We start from the raw sequence: 22833 nt of genomic DNA on the forward strand, positions 1-22833 counted from the left end.
TGTTTTAAGAAATATTGGCAAGATTATCAACTAAACACAAAGTCATCCCAAGGACATTCAATAGTGAAAAAAAGATTAAAGAATTACAAACAAGAAAAATTAAAATAAAAAAAAAAAGATTTTCAGAAATAATTTTATAAACTATTTTCTTCATCAAGGTACAGCTATAGTACCACACTTTTGCAGTCTCAGATTAGTTTATAGAAGAGAGAGAAATGGCATCAAAGAGAACAAAGATGAGAAAAGAAGCCAAAATAAACCAAACACATATTAAGATATGTGCTGAAAGTATCACAAAAGAATGATGTAAAAGGTATTTGAAGTAGATTCCAAATTCATGGAAAAAGAAAAAAATGGACCTTAATATTGACAAAAGAAGACTAAAAGAACATTAGCAATTGCTGATCTATATGCTAATTTATTCATCCAAACAAACACTTTTATGAGATCAAGCTATGCATAAATCAAAAGTCTTCTCAGGTAGAGTTTTAATAAAACACAATATTCAAGCAATACTCAGCAATGGACCTCATACCACTTGAAAATAGAATGAAACATGTAGAAAATATAAGTTTTCATTTTGTTTATTGACTGTTTATTATGGAAAAAAATTGATTTGATAGGATGGTGTGTTTTCTGGCTGGATCCCATAAGTTTACCAAAATTATTGACAATTCCTTGTGATTTATAGCATTAGAAATAAACTTATTCAATGACTTTCTGATCATAAATCTGGTGAGATGTAAAACAGGGAAATATATGCTTACCAAAGGTTTTTTGCTACTTTGTTGGAAGAGATAGATCATAGAGAGTTCATGTCAAAAAGAGAATCTCTGTGGATGCTAATGTCTTTTAGATTCTTTATATACATATGGCATTGTGTTGATTACAATGAGCCTAAAACAATGGAGAACTTCTTCAAAGAGGTTTCTAATCATTCAAAGTAATTTGGCATGCTCATCCATCCAGAAAATATCAAGTAGATGAAAAGTGTCAGTGGTTTACATTTCAACATATATGTGTTAACCTCCATTCCATCTCAATCACATAAAAATGACCATACTCTTGATTTTACCATCACACATAAATGCACCACCTTAATGCTTAAGAATTCCAAAATCTCCTTATCTGACCATAATCTACTGTTTTTTGTTTTTTTCTTTTTCCTCTGCCTTCCCTTGCCAGGCTGTATTCTACATCTGCAATGTGACCTCTAATCTCTTTATCCCACAATACTTTCTTAGACTATCCTCTCTGCACTAGCCACTCTCTCCTTTTTTTCTCAATCTTGAACCATTGTTGAACCAATTTAATTCTGTTCTCCTCTTGAGTTTCTAACCCTCTAATCATTTTGCTGATCACTTCATGCTAAATCTGAGTCTTAGATTACTTTTATCATTTTCCTCCTTGCCATATGCCATATCAAAGGTGGAAAAAATTATACAACTAGCTTTGAAGAACTTTTTAAAAATGTGTATCATTTAGAAGTAAATTAAAGACTATAACATATGAAGGAATTGTGTAATAGAAAGAAAAAATGGCCAATCATGTGGCAAGAATAAGGGATTCCATTTATGCCACTAAAATTGCCATGATCATCATAACAATGTCTGTATGTTGGATGCTAGTGTAAAACATGCATGAAAATCATCACATTGGCATAATAGATGGATTATCATATACATTAAGGAAGGAACTTAGAGACAATTGTGATTACAGATATTTTTGAATAAGACTCTTATTCATTGACTGCCAATTTAAGGTTCATGTAAGTTCATTTGGAGTAATATCATCATCACTGTGGTCCTGGTAGAGAGTTTTATAAAATAATTGTATATAATTAACAATAGATATTAATTGTTTCCAGCTACTGGAGTTTTGTCTCTGTGTGTGTGTGTGTGTGTGTGTGTGTGTGTGTGTGTGTGTGTGTGTGTCTTCTCAAAGCGAAGTGACTCTTCTCAAAGAAGCTTGAGCTACAGAAGTTTTACTGATTTATATTGATATACTCATTGCAAAAAGCTAGTTTTCACTTCTGTAGGCTTTTACATTGAATATAGTACTTTGATTGATCTATCATTTCACAAATGTGGATTCTGCATACTCCCCAGTAATCAATGCAGGCTATAAATCTTCCATGTCTTTTCATTTTGCACTATTCTTTTTGATATTTTCCTAAGAATTTTTCACAGAAAATCTACCCAGTACACTAGGAGCTTCTTTTTCAATTCATCTTCTTTTCTCTCCCTCTGCCCCTCACAATATCTTAGGTTTATCAATATTTTACTTGTTCCTTTATTTCTTAATTTTTCTGTTTAAAATCTGTGCTAATCATATGTGACCTTCATAATGTTTTTTACTCTTGTTCCAGGTCACAATTTGTCTTTTATTATGTTCAGTGAAGCATATTCTAATGTCCTTTGAATAATGTGTAATTTTTTTTTTTTACTGGGCAGACATGTACACCCACATGTACACATAGACATACATGCAACTCTTATGACCTATTCTATAGTAGGATGCTTGTGATAGTAACTTCTACTTAATTTAGCTAGTATTACAACACTGACATTTTTTTTTCCCTGGCAATTTATAGCTTAAAAAATTTATCAGCATTCATGGTCTAGCTTATAGCTACCCATATCAATTTAAAAATCTGAATAAAAAATTCAGGAAGAGAAAAAGAGAACAAGAAATAGATAGATAGAGAAAGACAGAGAGAGGGAGACTGAAACAGAGACAGAGAAAGAGGCAGGAGGAAGAAAAGAAGAGAGAAAGAAGAGGAGGAAGGAGAGACAGAGACAAACACAGAAACAGACTCAGAAAGGATTTTACTGCAAAAGTACCTTTTAACCAAATCACTGACCTGGAAGCAGACATTGAAATACTTTTGAAGCCTTTTCTTCTCTTCAGAGACAACTAAACTATCCTATTTAAAAAAAAAATAAAAAGAAGAAATTGCATAATGTATTTTTAGTAGTTATTATGGAATTAACTCTTCTTTTACTATTAGAAAATTCTTTGATGGAAATAACTTTTAAAAAGGAATTATAGCATCCTGGTGAATATATAATACTCCAGGATAGGAAGAAATGGGTTGAATTCCTATTCTTGACACTTATTAGTTCTGTGACCATGGGCAAGTCTTGACTTCTCAAAGAATCTGGTAGCTTACAAAGACTAAATTATAGAAACATCATGATCTCTGTGAGTAGCTAGAACTCCCACACTGACAAAAATCACAGGTTATTGAAATAGCTCATTGAAATTCTCTCTGTGTTAATTTGCATCTCTTCTTCAATACTTCTCACAAATCAAAACAATGTTAGACCTTGGAAATTTCTTTTTTATCTTTTGTTGATGCAAATTTAAGAATTCCAGATTGAGATTTATTTTGTATTGAACATATCTACAATATCAAAGGGTTTTTAAAACATAAGTGAATTATAAATATTGTAGTCTTATTGAAAGGTAGAGTTGGAGGATAGCATATAATGAAAATGCTTGGCTTTTCATGTTAATGAAATGAAAGTTAAAGACTGGATCAGAGGGTTTTTGATATTTTATTTCAATTGGGGTATCTCTTCTACTCTTCTGAAATTTGATCTTTGAGTCATATAATACTGAATGTTCGCTCATTTTTAACTGGTAAGAAAATATTTAAGAAAATGATTTGATCTATGAATTCAGCAAATATTGTTTATTGACTATGCCAAAGTCATTTTACCATATGTCCCAGATATACATATTGATGAATAAACTCACTTGGTTATTTACCAAATGAAAGTCATCATTTTAGCAAGAGATATTAATTCTATTAGTCTTTCCTATGTGGATGTGCAGACTAAACTCTAGAGTGGTTATAGATTTGTTTTAGGAGGCTTTACTCTGTTCTGGGGCTCAATGCAATCAATATAACCCTATCCAGAAACAAGAAGATTTAGAGTAAAGTTTCTTAAACTGTGAGTCATGACCTCAGATGGGGTTGTATAACTGAATTATGAATAACAAATCTTAATTTCCTGACCTCAACTGAATTTGGGATCATGAAATTAAGATTTACAATTATTATGTTTGGTTTGTATGCTTATTTTATAAATTTACAGAATCAGAACAACCTGAATTCAATTATCTAACAGCTACTAGATGTGTGATACTAGGCAATATAACTTGTCAGCTTTAGTCCTCTGGATTGCAAGTAAGGGCCTCTTTATTTATCTCATTTCTTAGTAAGTCTTAATCACTGAATTGGTATTGCTTCAGTTAAACTGAGAAATGAAAAAAAAATCTCCAGAACTTCAAGGGCCATCCTGATCTTTGAGGCTGGGTTACTTTGCAGGGTCCTTATCACTTAAATTCAATTCACTTGCAAGTCATGGCATTACTTTCTTGATGCCATGGTCCTCTTCAAGATCAAAGTTAAACCAAAACAACTTCAGCTGTGAAATAGGGATATCTTATAGGACAGTTGTGAAGATTAGATAAAAAAAAAAGTGTGATATATATATCTTTTTGTTTGTTTTTCTTTCTTTTCCTTTCTCTCTCTCTCTTTCTCTCTCTTTCTCTTTCTCTCTTTCTCTCTCTCTCTCTCTCTCTTTCTCTCTCTCTCTCTCTCTCTCTTTCTCTCTTCCTTCCTTCCTTTTTCTGCTTTGTTTATAGAGAAAAAGCCAAGATTGATTTGTTTTATCTTTTTGACTATTATTTTCATTTGATGTTCACTGGGGAGAGAGTTCACATTTAAAGCACCAATAAACAAAAGTTATTGACATTATAAAATCTTTGCGATTTATGGCATCCTTTGTTCTCCTTTTCACCAATCTTCCACCATCATTGAAGAAGCTTAAGTGGGCTACATAGAACTGCGAATCCTTTGTATTTTTACAAAAAGATGGTATGTTTCCTGTGCCATGAGGGGCATTGTTTTTGAATAGTAAAAGTAATAGTAAAATAGAATAGTAAAAGAATAGTAAAAGTAAAAGTTAATCAAACAATTCACTTTGGCAACCTTTGACATAGTGCTTGATCTACACTCAATTGTTCTGAACTAGGCTAGAATATGATCAAAACATAGGTCAAATTCTTTGTAAATTGCACTTATTCTACTTTTTGTTATTCAGTGACTCTAAAAACTACAGCATTTCAATAATGTCCATAGGATTTTCTTGGTAAAGATGCTAGAATGGTTTGTCATTTCCTTCAGTTAATTAAAATAAACAGGGGTTAAGTGATTTGCTTAGAGCCACACAAATTGTTTAAGTATCTGAGGCCAATTTTGAACTCAGGTCTTTCTGATACCAGGTCCAGCAGATTAGCCACTGAACCCTCTAGCTCTTATCACTCTGCTGTTGTAGTTGTTCAGTCACACCCAATTGTTTTTGATCCCATTTGGAGTTTTCTTGTCAAAGATATATTAGTTTGCCATTTATTTCTCCAGTTCATTTTGCAAACGAAGAAACTTTGGCAAAGAAGGTTAAGTGACTTAACTAGGATCACTCAACGAGTATATTTCTGAGGCTGGATTTGCACTTGGATCTTCCTGTATTCAGTCTAGGTGTCCTTCATATTCTTACATGTTTTGTACATGCTATATTTCCCAGTAGACTGTAAACTCCTTGAAGATAAAGATGCTCATTCAATCATTCATTCTTTTCTTGCTTTGTGGTTGTTAGTTCATTTGTTTATTTAGGAGCCTCAGCACCTCATATAGAATCTTGCATATAAGAGGCACAAAATTATCTTTTTGCTGAATTGAAATAAATTGAATTCTAATTTATTCACTTTGGTTTTAATGGTGCCAATAGGTCGCTAAAATAAAAATAGTGATAGAGGATAATTGAAAAGTTCAATTTTGGGGGAAAACTCTAATTTTCTAACATTTTTATAAGAAATGACAACACCAGCTTAAGAATAAACATTGTATTTACTAAACACTGGGATTTTAATATATCCTAATATTGTATGTTAGATTGACAAATTTTTTCCCTTCCTTTTAACAGGGCATTCTTCAGAAACTGTGATAGTAAATTTTTTTTATCTCCTAGACAAGTATAATATTACGGCTATCCAGAATTGTTTGGGTTTGTTCAGAGAGTTTGTTTGTTTTCTCCTTCTCTACTGAGGCCTGACAAATGGAAGAAAGTAATGTTTCCTATTTACTCAGAGAATGCTATGATTTCCCACTTGGCTCAGTTTCTCTTTCAATCTGAATCCTATCCTCCCACTCCTTTCTCTGGATGTTAATGCTATACTTATCTGAGGTACTGAGTGAAGGGAATCACATTGTTTTGAAGGACTTATTGTGATTCATAGTTTATAAACATTTCTTTGTAACTGATTTCATTTTCCTCCTAGGAGTTGAATTAAATAATGGGCAATGGCATTCAATTTCCTTATCTGCTAAAAGAAATCACCTGAGTATAATGATAGATAATGATGCGACTTCAGTCCTGCATTTTGTGCTGCCAATGCAGATTTATTCAGGAGACATCTATTATTTTGGAGGTGAGTGAAATGGCCAGAATATATGGGAAATTGAACAGTCTCATCTTTACAACATTTTGAGATAATCATTTAAATGACTTCTACTAAAGAAAAAATGTTCATTTTTATTCTTTCTGTGCACATAATAAACCCCTTTTGCAATTAACAGAAATGGTGATATGACAAAAATTACAAAAAGAGCCTAAAATGAATGACTAGGTGACCTTATTCAAATTCACTTTTATTTAGCAAGATTAATTTTTTTGTGTTCCACATTGTCATTTTCTCATAACCCTAATAATTAATATATTTCATGATAATAAAAGATCTTCATTTTTTTCCCTTTCTAATCTTATGTGCTAACATTAGTACAGCAAAAGCTATTTTTATAGTAATATCTTTAATATCATTAGTGTTCTTATTGGTCCCGCACTTCCTAACTCAGAAGAATAGTACAATACCCACAGATCTTTAGTTTAAGTTAACTGGCTATTTCAGCTTTCAGGGATTACAGGGATTGCCAGGCCAGCTAGGTTATTAGCCTCTACTACTCTATCAGATGCTTTGGACAGCAGTAAAGTAAGCAATGTGGTATTGAGTTTTTCAGAAAAAGCAAAACAAAACAAAACAAAAAACTAGCTAGTATAAGGTATATTTAAGTTTGAAAAAGAAATCTTTTGGAGAGTAAATAATTACCGAATACTAAAGGATTAAAAGAGAAAGTTGTTTCTTACCCTAAATTCAAAATTTAAAAATTGTCAAAATAAAGAAAATCTATTCACTAATCGTTTTGATATTTTGGAGGAGGAAAATATTTTTTATTTCTTTTTTGTTTGGTTGTTCCTGAAAATTACTTTGAGCTATTGTGATAGTAACTCAGTTTACAAAGACCACCCAGAAATTACAGGCTGCCTAGTCTTTTAAATTTCCAAAACAAGTTTTAAAAAAGTAATTAATCATAGTACACTGCTTTTAATCTCTTTCTTTAAACTACAACTCATATATTGCCATAGCAATTTGCTCTTATGAATTTATCATTTTTCTTACCTCTTAAGTATTATTCCAAAAATATGTATAATGACATATTCATTAGAAAAACAAAGGAGGGAGGCAGCAAGACGTTCTAGTAGATTAAAGCACTGGCCCTGAAATTAGGAGGATCAGAGTTCAAATTTGGCCTCAGACACTTAACATAAAACTTTCTAATTCACTTCTGGGTGATAGAACCAAGATGACAGTGTAAAGACAGGAAGCTATGCAAGCTCTCCTACTTTTTCTTGAAAACCACATAAAACCAAGACTCTGAACAGAGTCTGATGGAATGCAATCTCCAACTCAAAATAGACAAAAAAAAAAAAAAAACTTCAAGAAAGTTTTCACTAGGATGAAAAGCCCATCAGATATATTCTGGCAAAGCAAGTAAGAAGATCTTAATCATAGTAAATTAGCAACTAAAACCCTTAGTCCTGATTCAGTAGAGAAGCGGATCAATGGGGAAATCTCATGTCCTATCTCTCAAAGGCAAACCCTGAGAAACCAGGCTTTTCCTAGAAAAAGCAAAACAAAACAGGTAAAGCTATCCTTTGCAAACCCAAAGGGACCTGAATATATTATTTTTCTATAAGTAACAATTAGCTGGATGATTTCAGAAAGTCCTGGAGAGATTTACATGAACTGATGCTAAGTGAAGTGAGTAGAACCCAAAAGAACATTGTACATAGCAACAAAAAGATTATATGATGATCAACTATGATGGACTTGGCTCTTTTCAACAATGAGATTATTCAGGGCAATTCCCATAGACTTGTGATTGAGAGAGACATTTGCATACAGAGAAAGGACTATGGGGAATAAATATGGATTGAAACAGTATTTTTTTTTCTTTTTTTATTATTGTTTTTATTTTTTTTTATTATTGTTGCTATTTGCTTGCTTGTTTTTTTTTCCCCCTTATTTTTCCTTTTTGCTTTTTGATCTGATTTTTCTTGTGCATCGTGGCAAATGTAGAAATATGTTTAGAAGAATTATACATGTTTTACCTATATTGGATTACTTATTGTCTGGGGGGGTAGGGAGTGGGGAAGAGAGGGGATTGAGGGAGAAAAATTTGAAATACAAGGTTTTGCAAGAATTAATGTTGAAAACAATCTTTGCATGTATTTTGAAAAAATAAAAAGCTATTATTTAAAAAGTGAGACAAAGTGTAACAACATTTCCAATATAGGAATCTAAATGATTGTGCATAAAGAAAAATCATGTAGAACATAAGCCAAAAGAATAGCATATGGAGTGAGGATTGCTTCAGGCACTGACATATAGGAAGGGCATATTGTTGCTTTTGTTCAATTGTTTAATTGCATCTGACTCTTTGTGACACCATTTGGCTTTTTTTGGCAAAGATATTGGAATGGTTTGCCATTTCATTCTCCAGCTTACTTTACAGATGAGGAAATTGAGGCAAACAGGATTCAGTGACTTGCCCTCTTTTTATATCTTGCTAATGGGCTTTGTCAGTCATATATAGAAATACTGCTGACTTGTGTATTTTTTATCCTGCAACTTTGCTATTTTTTTGAGTTGATGATTTTCTAGCATTTTCTAAGTATATCATATCAATAATATTCCATTATATTCATATACTATAATTTATTCAACCATTTCTCAATGATGGACAGCCACTCAGTTTTGAGTTCCTTGCCACTGCATAAAGTGCTGTTACAAATATTCTTGCATATGTGGGTCCTTTTCTTTTTTTGGGATACAGGTTAAATAGCTACATGAATAAAATAGAGAATGAGAAGATCAATGAATTGGGCATGCTACTAAAAAAGCAAGAAAAAGAACAAATTAAAAATCCCCAATTAAATATCAAATTAGAAATTCTTCAACACAAAGGACAGATTAATAAAATTGAAACTAAGAAAACTATTGAACTCATAAATAAAACAAAGAGTTAGTTGTCAGTATTTTGTCAGTATTATATGAGAAATGAGAAAACCAACACAATAGATAATCTTTGGTTAATCAGTGACTCTAAAAACTACAGCATTTCAATAATGTTCATAGAATTTTCTTGGTAAAGATGCTAGAATGGTTTGTCATTTCCTTCAGTTAATTAAAATAAACAGGGGTTAAGTGATTTGCTTAGAGCCACACAAATTGTTTAAGTATCTGAGGCCAATTTTGAACTCAGGTCTTTCTGATACCAGGTCCAGCAGATTAGCCACTGAACCCTCTAGCTCTTATCACTCTGCTGTTGTGGTTGTTCAGTCACACCCAATTGTTTTTGATCCCATTTGGAGTTTTCTTGTCAAAGATATATTAGTTTGCCATTTATTTCTCCAGTTCATTTTGCAAACGAAGAAACTTTGGCAAAGAAGGTTAAGTGACTTAACTAGGATCACTCAACGAGTATATTTCTGAGGCTGGATTTGCACTTGGGTCTTCCTGAATTCAGTCTAGGTGTCCTTCATATTCTTACATGTTTTGTACATGCTATATTTCCCAGTAGACTATAAACTCCTTGAAGATAAAGATGCTCATTCAATCATTCATTCTTTTCTTGCTTTGTGGTTATTAGTTCATTTGTTTATTTAGGAGCCTCAGCACCTCATATAGAATCTTGCATATAAGAGGCACAAAATTATCTTTTTGCTGAATTGAAATAAATTGAATTCTAATTTATTCACTTTGGTTTTAATGGTGCCAATAGGTCGCTAAAATAAAAATAGTGATAGAGGATAATTGAAAAGTTCAATTTTGGAGGAAAACTCTAATTTTCTAACATTTTTATAAGAAATGACAACACCAGCTTAAGAATAAACATTGTATTTACTAAACACTGGGATTTTAATATATCCTAATATTGTATGTTAGATTGACAAATTTTTTTCCTTCCTTTTAACAGGGCATTCTTCAGAAACTGTGATAGTAAATTTTTTTATCTCCTAGACAAGTATAATATTACGGCTATCCAGAATTGTTTGGGTTTGTTCAGAGAGTTTGTTTGTTTTCTCCTTCTCTACTGAGGCCTGACAAATGGAAGAAAGTAATGTTTCCTATTTACTCAGAGAATGCTATGATTTCCCACTTGGCTCAGTTTCTCTTTCAATCTGAATCCTATCCTCCCACTCCTTTCTCTGGATGTTAATGCTATACTTATCTGAGGTACTGAGTGAAGGGAATCACATTGTTTTGAAGGACTTATTGTGATTCATAGTTTATAAACATTTCTTTGTAACTGATTTCATTTTCCTCCTAGGAGTTGAATTAAATAATGGGCAATGGCATTCAATTTCCTTATCTGCTAAAAGAAATCACCTGAGTATAATGATAGATAATGATGCGACTTCAGTCCTGCATTTTGTGCTGCCAATGCAGATTTATTCAGGAGACATCTATTATTTTGGAGGTGAGTGAAATGGCCAGAATATATGGAAATTGAACAGTCTCATCTTTACAACATTTTGAGATAATCATTTAAATGACTTCTACTAAAGAAAAAATGTTCATTTTTATTCTTTCTGTGCACATAATAAACCCCTTTTGCAATTAACAGAAATGGTGATATGACAAAAATTACAAAAAGAGCCTAAAATGAATGACCAGATGACCTTATTCAAATTCACTTTTATTTAGCAAGATTAATTTTTTTGTGTTCCACATTGTCATTTTCTCATAACCCTAATAATTAATATATTTCATGATAATAAAAGATCTTCATTTTTTTCCCTTTCTAATCTTATGTGCTAACATTAGTACAGCAAAAGCTATTTTTATAGTAATACCTTTAATATCATTAGTGTTCTTATTGGTCCCGCACTTCCTAACTCAGAATAGTACAATACCCACAGACCTTTAGTTTAAGTTAACTGGCTATTTCAGCTTTCAGGGATTACAGGGATTGCCAGGCCAGCTAGGTTATTAGCCTCTACTACTCTACCAGATGCTTTGGACAGCAGTAAAGTAAGCAATGTGGTATTGAGTTTTTTAGAAAAAGCAAAACAAAACAAAACAAAAAACTAGCTAGTATAAGGTATATTTAAGTTTGAAAAAGAAATCTTTTGGAGAGTAAATAATTACCGAATACTAAAGGATTAAAAGAGAAAGTTGTTTCTTACCCTAAATTCAAAATTTAAAAATTGTCAAAATAAAGAAAATCTATTCACTAATCGTTTTGGTATTTTGGAGGAGGAAAATATTTTTTATTTCTTTTTTGTTTGGTTGTTCCTGAAAATTACTTTGAGCTATTGTGATAGTAACTCAGTTTACAAAGACCACCCAGAAATTACAGGCTGCCTAGTCTTTTAAATTTCCAAAACAAGTTTTAAAAAAGTAATTAATCATAGTATACTGCTTTTAATCTCTTTCTTTAAACTACAACTCATATATTGCCATAGCAATTTGCTCTTATGAATTTATCATTTTTCTTACCTCTTAAGTATTATTCCAAAAATATGTATAATGACATATTCATTAGAAAAACAAAGGAGGGAGGCAGCAAGATGTTCTAGTAGATTAAAGCACTGGCCCTGAAATTAGGAGGATCAGAGTTCAAATTTGGCCTCAGACACTTAACATAAAACTTTCTAACTCACTTCTGGGTGATAGAACCAAGATGACAGTGTAAAGACAAGAAGCTATGCAAGCTCTCCTACTTTTTCTTGAAAACCACATAAAACCAAGACTCTGAACAGAGTCTGATGGAATGCAATCTCCAACTCAAAATAGACAAAAAAAAAAAAAAAAAAAAAAAAAAAACTTCAAGAAAGTTCAGTTTCACTAGGATGAAAAGCCCATCAGATATATTCTGGCAAAGCAAGTAAGAAGATCTTAATCATAGTAAATTAGCAACTAAAACCCTTAGTCCTGGTTCAGTAGAGAAGCGGATCAATGGGGAAATCTCATGTCCTATCTCTCAAAGGCAAACTCTGAGAAACCAGGCTTTTCCTAGAAAAAGCAAAACAAAACAGGTAAAGCTATCCTCTGCAAACCCAAAGGGACCTGAATATATTATTTTTCTATAAGTAACAATTAGCCGGATGATTTCAGAAAGTCCTGGAGAGATTTACATGAACTGATGCTAAGTGAAACAAGCAGAGCAGGGATACATTATACACAATAATAGCAAGAATGTTCAGTGATCACTTATGTAAGACTTGGTTCTTCTCAGTGGCTCAATGATCCAAAACAATCCCAATAGACTTTGAACAGAAAATGTTATGATATAAGAGCCACCTGGAGGCTGCTGGAGGTCTAACTCAGACCTGTAGACTGGATCTCTTCATGTGAGAGACTGATGATGATGATACAAGAAGACTGAGAGGCAGTTGCATTCTAACCTCTTTCCTTGTCCCTCTTGCCTCCATTTTATTTTATTCCCAATCCACAAGGAACATTTGTGAAGGCTGCTTTGCAACTCCTTCAAGTGTTATGATTCACAGCTGTGGAGGCTCTCAGAGAATTGACCTGCTCCTTCACTTAGGCATGGTCCTTAACAAGAAAATGCCATTTGCATCAAGAACTAAGGAGACTGAATGTAAATCAAAGATGAATAAATAAATAAATGAACAACAACCCAAAAAAACTTATTAGGTGTGTGACCCTGGGCAAGTCACTTAATCCAAATTGCCTCACCAAAATTAAAAAAAAAAACAAAAAATGAAGAAAACAAAGGAGGTTATCTCAAGGCCATATTATTCCATGGTATCATGGGGACCTAAGTTTAGTAAGTCAAAAAAAAGATTGTTCATATTTTTAATTAGATGATTAACAATCAAATTGGGTAATTTAATTAAAGGATTAATAATTTGTTGGAAAACTAGGAAATTAATACATTTTAAAAATTATCTAATGAATTGTAATTTTAAAAATTCACCTCTATGATAAATATTAACATTCTGTGTTTCCTGCAACAAAGCACAATGGGTCCATCCTAGTGATCCAATATTTATTTGCCAAGGACTGGGTCTTTGGTCCTTGGTAGCTAGGTGGGTAGCTAGGAGCACTAATAGGATTATAAGTGGACTTTTGGATCATAATTCACCCTTTTGTTATTTTAAGCAGGCCTTTATTACAGCCAGCCCTAATTGAGGACCTTGTTTGAATTCCTAGCTGATTTCCTCAAATTGACAAAAATAATTATAATCCCATAGTTACTATGTCCAATTGGAAGGCCAAGTTATGATATCAACCCTCAAGTTATTTTCCCCTATAAAAAAATCTACCAGTACCTCATTTCTTTGCTAATGTCTGTTGGCACCCTAACTCCTGAGGGCTAGTCTGTCAGCAATGGCATAATTCCCTGTTAAACTCCTTTTTTTTTTTCTTTTTTTATTATTGTTTTTATTTTTTTTTTATTATTGTTGCTATTTGCTTGCTTGTTTTTTTTTCCCCCTTATTTTTCCTTTTTGCTTTTTGATCTGATTTTTCTTGTGCATCGTGGCAAATGTAGAAATATGTTTAGAAGAATTATACATGTTTTACCTATATTGGATTACTTATTGTCTGGGGGGTAGAGGGTGGGGAAGAGAGGGGATTGAGGGAGAAAAATTTGAAATACAAGGTTTTGCAAGAATTAATGTTGAAAACAATCTTTGCATGTATTTTGAAAAAATAAAAAGCTATTATTTAAAAAGTGAGACAAAGTGTAACAACATTTCCAATATAGGAATCTAAATGATTGTGCATAAAGAAAAATCATGTAGAATATAAGCCAAAAGAATAGCATATGGAGTGAGGATTGCTTCAGGCACTGACATATAGGAAGGGCATATTGTTGCTTTTGTTCAATTGCTTAATTGCATCTGACTCTTTGTGACATCATTTGGCTTTTTTTGGCAAAGATATTGGAATGGTTTGCCATTTCATTCTCCAGCTTACTTTACAGATGAGGAAATTGAGGCAAACAGGATTCAGTGACTTGCCCTCTTTTTATATCTTGCTGATGGGCTTTGTCAGTCATATATAGAAATACTGCTGACTTGTGTATTTTTTATCCTGCAACTTTGCTATTTTTTTGAGTTGATGATTTTCTAGCATTTTCTAAGTATATCATATCAATAATATTCCATTATATTCATATACTATAATTTATTCAACCATTTCTCAATGATGGACAGCCAATCAGTTTTGAGTTCCTTGCCACTGCATAAAGTGCTGTTACAAACATTCTTGCATATGTGGGTCCTTTTCTTTTTTTTGGGATACAGGTTAAATAGCTACATGAATAAAATAGAGAATGAGAAGATCAATGAATTGGGCATGCTACTAAAAAAGCAAGAAAAAGAACAAATTAAAAATCCCCAATTAAATATCAAATTAGAAATTCTTCAACACAAAGGACAGATTAATAAAATTGAAACTAAGAAAACTATTGAACTCATAAATAAAACAAAGAGTTAGTTGTCAGTATTTTGTCAGTATTATATGAGAAATGAGAAAACCAACACAATAGATAATCTTTGGTTAATCTGATCAGAAAAAGAAAGAAAGAAAAAAAACCAACAAATCACCAGCATCAAAAATGAAAAAAAGTGAGCTTACCACCAATGACAAAGAAATTAATACAATAATTAGGAGCTATTTTGACCAACTATATGGCAGGAAGTCTGACAAGCTAACCAAAATGGATGAATATTTACAAAAATATAAATTGCCCAGGTTTACAGAAGAGGAGATAAATTACTTAAATAGTCCCATTGTAGAAAAAGAAATTGAATAAAATCATTAATGAACTCCCTAAGAAAAAATCTCCAGGGGCAGATGGATTCACAAGTGAATTCTACTAAACATTTAAAGAATAATTAATTCCAATATTATGTAAACTATTTGGAAAAAATAGACAAAGGAGTACTGCCAAGTTCATTCTATGATACAAATATGGCAATGATACCTAAACTAGAAAGAGCCAAAACAGAGAAAGAAAATTAATACCAATCTCTCTAATGAATATTAATGTAAAAGTTTTAAATAAAATAATAGCAAAGAGATTACAACAATTAATCACCAGGATAATATACTATGACCAAGTGAAACTTATTCTAGGAATGCAGCACTGGTTCAATGTCAGGAAAACTATTATTGTAATAGACCATATCAATAACAACAACAACAACAACAACAACAAAAATAACAAAAATCATATGACAATCTCAAGAGATGAGGAAAAAAGCTCTTGACAAAATACAGTACCCTTCCTACTAAAAACACTAGGGGGCATAGGGATAAAGAGAACTTTCCTTAATATAATGAGCAGTATTTATCTAAAACCAAAGCAAGCATTATTTGTAATGGAGAGAAACTGGATGCAGTTCCAATAAGATCCCAGTGAAACAAGGATGCCCATTATCACTACTTCTGTTTAATATTGTACTAGAAGTGTTGGCTTTAGCAATAAGAAAAGAAAAAGAAATTAAAAGAATTAGAATAGACAATGAGGGAAATAAAACCATCACTCTTTGAAGATAATATGATGATATATTTAGAGAATCATAGAAAATCATTCTAAAACCTAGTGGAAACAATTCACAGCTTTAGCAATGTTGCAGAATATAAAATAAGCCCACCCAAATCATCAGAATTTCTATCTATTACTGACAAAGTCCATCAGTAAGAGATAGAAAGAAACTTAATTAAAAATTATTGTAGACAAAATAAAATGCTTGGGAGTCTAACTGTCAAGACAAATCCAAGAACTATATGAAAACAATTACAAAACACTTTCACACAAATAAAGCCAAATCTAAACAACTGGAAAAATATCAATTGCTTATGGGTAGGCTGAAGTAATATAATAAAAATGACAATTCTGTCTAAATTGGTCTATTTGTTCAGTGCCATACCAATTAAACTGCCAAAAATTATTTTATAGAACTAAAAAATAATAATAAAATTAATCTGGAAGAACAAAAGGTCAAGAATATCAAGGGAGTAAATAAAAAAAAAAAATACAAAGAATGGTGACTTAGCAACACGAAATTTAAAACAATATTATAAAGCAGCAGTCATCAAAATAATTTTGTACTGGCTAAGAACTAGACTCTGGATTAGTGGAATAGTTTAGGTACATATGATATAATAATCAAGACCTATAGCAATCTAGTATTTGATAAACTATCAAACTCCAGCTTCTAGAAAATAACTCACTATTTGACAAAAGTAGCTTGGAAAAATGGAAAATAATATGTCAGAAACTTGGCATAGACCTGCACCTCATACCCCATACCAAAATAAGATCTAAATGGGTACATGATACCATAAACAAATTAAAAGAGCATGGAATAATTTACCTGTCAGATCTTTGGAAAATAAAGGAATTTATGACCAATGAAGAAATGAAAAACATTATGAAAGACAAAATGGACAACTTTGATTACATTAAATTAAAACATTTTTGCACAAACAAAACTAACAGAAACAAAATTAAGAGGGAAGTACAAAGCTGGGGGAAAAAATCTTTACAGCCAGTGTTTCTGATAATGATATCATTTCTAAAATATATAAAAGACTGTGTCAAATTTATAAGAATACAAATCATTCCACAACTGATAAATGGTCAAAGGATATGAAGAGATCATTTTCACATGATGAAATTAAAGCTATCTATAGTCATATAAAAAAATGTTCTAAATCATTATTGATTGGAGAAATGTAAATTTAAATAACTCTGAAATACCACCTCATGCCTCTCAGATTGGCTAAGATGACAGGAAAAGATAATGATAAATGTTGAAAGGGATATGGGAAAATTGAGACACTAATGCATTGTCAATAGAATTGTGGAATGATCCAACCATTCTAGAGAGCAATCTGGAACTATGTCCAAAGGGCTATCATAAAGGAGGGAAAAGCACACACATGTGCAAAAATGTTTGTAGCAATTCTTTTTGTGGTAGCAAAGAACTGAAAAATGTGTAGATGCCCATAAATTGGGGAATGGCTGAGTAATTTGTGACATATGAAGATAATGTAATATTATTCTATAAAAAATGATGAACAAACAGATTATAGAACAGCCTGGAAAGATTTACATGAACTTATGCTGAGTGAAACAAGCAGAGAAGGGATACATTATACACAATAATAGCAAGAATGTTCAGTGATCACTTATGCAAGACTTGGTTCTTCTCAGTGGCTCAATGATCCAAAACAATCCCAATAGACTTTGAACAGAAAATGTTATGATATAAGAGCCACCTGGAGGCTGCTGGAGGTCTAACTCAGACCTGTAGACTGGATCTCTTCATGTGAGAGACTGATGATGATGATACAAGAAGACTGAGAGGCAGTTGCATTCTAACCTCTTTCCTTGTCCCTCTTGCCTCCATTTTATTTTATTCCCAATCCACAAGGAACATTTGTGAAGGCTGCTTTGCAACTCCTTCAAGTGTTATGATTCACAGCTGTGGAGGCTCTCAGAGAATTGACCTGCTCCTTCACTTAGGCATGGTCCTTAACAAGAAAATGCCATTTGCATCAAGAACTAAGGAGACTGAATGTAAATCAAAGATGAATAAATAAATAAATGAACAACAACCCAAAAAAAACTTATTAGGTGTGTGACCCTGGGCAAGTCACTTAATCCAAATTGCCTCACCAAAATTAAAAAAAAAAACAAAAAATGAAGAAAACAAAGGAGGTTATCTCAAGGCCATATTATTCCATGGTATCATGGGGACCTAAGTTTAGTAAGTCAAAAAAAAGATTGTTCATATTTTTAATTAGATGATTAACAATCAAATTGGGTAATTTAATTAAAGGATTAATAATTTGTTGGAAAACTAGGAAATTAATACATTTTAAAAATTATCTAATGAATTGTAATTTTAAAAATTCACCTCTATGATAAATATTAACATTCTGTGTTTCCTGCAACAAAGCACAATGGGTCCATCCTAGTGATCCAATATTTATTTGTCTTTGGTCCTTGGTAGCTAGGTGGGTAGCTAGGAGCACTAATAGGATTATAAGTGGACTTTTGGATCATAATTCACCCTTTTGTTATTTTAAGCAGGCCTTTATTACAGGCAGCCCTAATTGAGGACCTTGTTTGAATTCCTAGCTGATTTCCTCAAATTGACAAAAATAATTATAATCCCATAGTTACTATGTCCAATTGGAAGGCCAAGTTATGATATCAACCCTCAAGTTATTTTCCCCTATAAAAAAATCTACCAGTACCTCATTTCTTTGCTAATGTCTGTTGGCACCCTAACTCCTGAGGGCTAGTCTGTCAGCAATGGCATAATTCCCTGTTAAACTCCTTTTTTTTTTCTTTTTTTAAGGAATTTAGCCTGTCTTATGGACTTGAGGCTTCATTAAGAACTTGCCATGTAGTCTTCTTCCTTACTGGTACCTTTTCCCCATTGCTTGTGAGTTCTACCAGGCAACTTAGGTCTTGTCATTCATCTTGTTAATTGCTAAAATCCCATATGGAATGGTCTAAACCTACAAATTCTTTTGAGATACCTCTTGACTCCAGCCCAAGATCTCAATATCTTTTTGAGAAACAAACCTCTTCTCTTCAACACCACTCACAATATATCAGGTTCTGTGCTAAACAGTGGTATCATATACAATTCACTTTTGATGTCTGTATCTGTATCTGTATTCGATCAAATCTGTCTCATTTCCATTCCTTTGACTACCAGTCTAGTTCAGACTCTACTCCCCTCTCTCCAAGATTATTGTAATAGCTTCTTACATCCTCCCCCTGCTTCTGCATTCTCTTTTCTTTGATCTAGTTCAGCTGTGAAAGTAATCTTCCTAAAGTATATGACATTCTTCCTAATCAAATTGTCTCCCAGTTCAAAAACTTTCTTCAGTGGCTCTCCACTGTCTACTTAATCAAATACAAACTGCTTAGCCTGACATTTATGACATTCCCTAATCTGACTACAGCCTACCCTTCAAGACTTATTTCATCCTATTCTCCTTTATTATAAAAAAAAAAAAAAAAGACTATTCTCACACTTCTCTTGGTTTGTCCCACTCCCATATATTTTACATGCCAGATTTTCACACCTGTTATTCCTGATATGGTTAGTATTTTATGCCTGGACTTCTTATAATAGAGACAACACGTCTTAGAAGGAAGTCCAGGATACAATTGTGGCCAGGAATCCTTGAAAGTAATTGTTGAATGGAGGAAATAGAAGAACTAAGGGGTTAGGATACAATTTTGATAAAAGTTGGAGGAGCTGTGACTTAATGATTAATGCTGTGAGTTTTGATTTTAATATCATGTAAAAAAGAAGTATTGGTAGATCTAAATCTTACTATACACTACTCCTGGCCATCATTCCTTATAATGGTCCCATTTTTTTTTTTAAAGAAAAGAAGAGTGATTATTCAGAAAGAGTATGGGTATCCTTTTATTATTAGGTATGGGCAGTTAGGTGGTGTAATTGATAAAGCATAGGACCTAAAATCAGAAAGGCCTGAGTTCAAATGTGGCCTCAGATACTTACTAGTTATGGGATACTAGACAAGTCATTTAATTCTGTTGGCCCCAGTTTCCTCATGTAAATGAGGATGAACTGAAATGAACTGAAAAAGAAAATGGCAAAGTATTTCAATATTTTTTTTTGTTTGTTTAGGCAAGTGGGGTTAAGTGACTTGTCCAGGATCACACAGCTAGTAAGTTTTAAGTGTCTGAGGCTGCATTTGACCTCAGGCCTGCTTGACTAGGGCAGTATTCTATCTACTGCAGCATGTAGCTGTTTGATAACAATATCTTTCCCAAGAAAAACCTTAGTGGAACTGTGGACAGTCAGAACTGAAAAGAACTGAATGACAAATAGTCTTATCATACCTGATAACAACAGGAATAGAGTGAAAAGGGAAAGGGAATGGAGAAACTCACCTATTAATAATGCCTATGTGAGAATAATAGATCTTCAGGTCATCTTGTCCACTAGGTTGCAAATGTTCTCTATTTGAAATAGCTTGGATCATCCACTGATTAAATCTTTTCCTGTTATTGGCTTTATATTCCTGTATCTTGTTTCCTTTTTCTCAAGATCTTTGAAGTCAGGGTGTTGTCAACAGGACTTACCTGGTCTCTGTGAATGGCCAGAGCCAAATAGAGCAGGGTAGAGATAGAGAAGGCAGGAATCAAAGAGAAGTTTAATTTCAAAGAGAGGGAAATGGCCTGCAAGCAAGGACATAGGTGTTCTCTGCCCTCAAAGGGGGACTTGCTTTAGTATGGCCAAATCTTTGACAGCAACAGTTCTGACAAGTTTGATTCATAGCAGGGTTTTATAACATGGGTATAGTCATTGCTTGTTCAGTCTCAAAGAAAATCTGGTACTGGTCAAAGCAATACAATAATTGTATGAAATAATCCTGGGATTTTGCTGTGACTGATATCATCCAGAGGCTGAGTGCAAAGAATTATGTATGTCAAGCTCAGGGCACAGCTTGTTTGCTAAGACTTAGCTCTGAAAAACAGGGTGACTTCTAATATCTTGACAATGTGATGCCTGAAAATTTCCAGAGTTTCTTCCATGTTTTGATCATGGGAAAGTAGAGGAGAATTCTTTTCGTATTTTTAGGTTTGGTTTTCCAAACAGAATGTATATTAAGAGTACAGAACACTCATACCCTACTCAAATCCCAGATTGATTCTTGTATATCTTATATATTAGGTTGCACATTTAAAGAAGTCTGAAGGAATCAGACAGAAGCTTATTTTGTAGAAGACATGGAGCTATGAGAACTTTTGCATTATTTTCCAAAGATATTCTAAGAATTAGAATGGCCTAAACCAAGGTATCAGATGTTTCACTGAATGATTATTGGGATTCTTGAGTTATTATTCACATAGGCCCATAGCTGTTCCCTGTAACTTCTCAGGTTCATTTGAACTACCACTTCTTTTCAGTCCCTTTAGCTGGGCTAACATTCATTTCCTCTAAATTTAGTTCTATCCCAAGTTTCAGTCCTTGACATTCTAGTATTTTCTTTTTATGATCTAACTTTTGGTGACCATATTTAATCACAGGGATTTATCATTTCTAGACTAATGACTCCCAGATCTAACATTTCCTTTCCAAATTATAAGTCCCTCATCATCAACTTCCTTTTGGATAATTCAAGTTGCATCTCCTATAACATCTCAAATTTGATATGTCCAGAATGACCTTTTATTTCTCACCAAATGTGTTCATTCTTCTAAATTTCCCTATTTTGTTGAACATTAATAACTTTTTTCTAATCCCCTAAATTCACATTTTCACTTACCCCATATATCCAATCAAATATTAGTTCTTATCATCTCATTCTTTCAAATTAAACTCCTTTTATTCACTTATGCAACCATCATTCTGCTTTAGGTTCTTATTACCTCTCACCTACAATATTATAATAACTTCCTAATTGGTCCCCTTGTCTCAAATGTCTCCCCTTTTAATTCACCATTCACACAATTGTTAAAGTGATTTTTCTGACGCACAGATGTTAACTAAAAGAAGCTCTTATCTTAAAAAATAATAATAGCTAACATTTATATCATGAACTTGGACAGACTTTGAAAGATAGTAAAAGATAGAAGGTCCCAATGTGCTATGGTCCATGGAGTCATGAAAAGTTGGACAAGATTGAAGGAATGAACAAAAATAATTATTCTTATTGCTCTTATTAACTGCCAAGTAGTGAACTAAGCACTTTGCAATTATTATTTTATTTAATCCTCACAAATCTTGGAAGGTAAGATATTATTAATATCTCAGTTTTACAGATGAGGAAGCTGAAGTAAACACAGGCTAAATGACTTGTCCAGAGTCACACAGCTAGTAAGACTTTAAAGCCAAATTTGAATATAGTTCATGATTGCAGATCCCTATCTCTCTCTACTGTTCCACTACAGGAACTAAATACCAAATAAAAACTTCTTTGCATTATAAAACTTCACAATCTATCTCTAACTAACTTTTTAGTTCTTATTATTCACTCCTCCCTTCCATTCACACTTACTCAGCATACTTCTTTCAACATGGTCTTCTGATTTTCCTCATATATCCTCTCCTTTCAACTATTATTCTCTTACTCCAAATTGCATGCACAAGATATCATGCTGCCAGTGCCATTCATATATAAGTGACCTAAATGTTTATGAGGTGTTATGAAAACTTTCTTTTTAAGGAATAAGGCTGGAAAGGATCAAATATTTATTTGCCAACTGACTGGATTATAGTAGGGCAATAATGGCAGAGAACATTTGTTGATTCAGTCAGTCTTCTTTTTAGATGGTTCAGTAGATAGAGCAATGGACTTGGAGTCAGAAAGACCTGAGTTCAAATTTTTTTTTCTCCAAACAATTAGTAGCTGTATGATCTTAAACAGATCACTTAGCCT

At 32.8% G+C, this 22833-nt stretch overlaps 1 protein-coding gene across 1 annotated transcript in view; it reads left to right on the forward strand.

The window, feature by feature from the left end:
* Positions 1-22833, forward strand: part of CNTNAP4 (contactin associated protein family member 4) — a 630591-nt gene that overhangs the window by 432439 nt on the left and 175319 nt on the right. The window contains exon 9 of the mRNA XM_051996707.1: positions 6349-6498. Coding sequence (XP_051852667.1) covers positions 6349-6498 — 150 coding nt within the window. The remainder of the gene's footprint in view (positions 1-6348; positions 6499-22833) is intronic.

This window comes from Antechinus flavipes, chromosome 1 (genome assembly GCF_016432865.1).
Source record: "Antechinus flavipes isolate AdamAnt ecotype Samford, QLD, Australia chromosome 1, AdamAnt_v2, whole genome shotgun sequence".
Classification (NCBI taxonomy): Eukaryota; Metazoa; Chordata; class Mammalia; order Dasyuromorphia; family Dasyuridae; genus Antechinus; species Antechinus flavipes.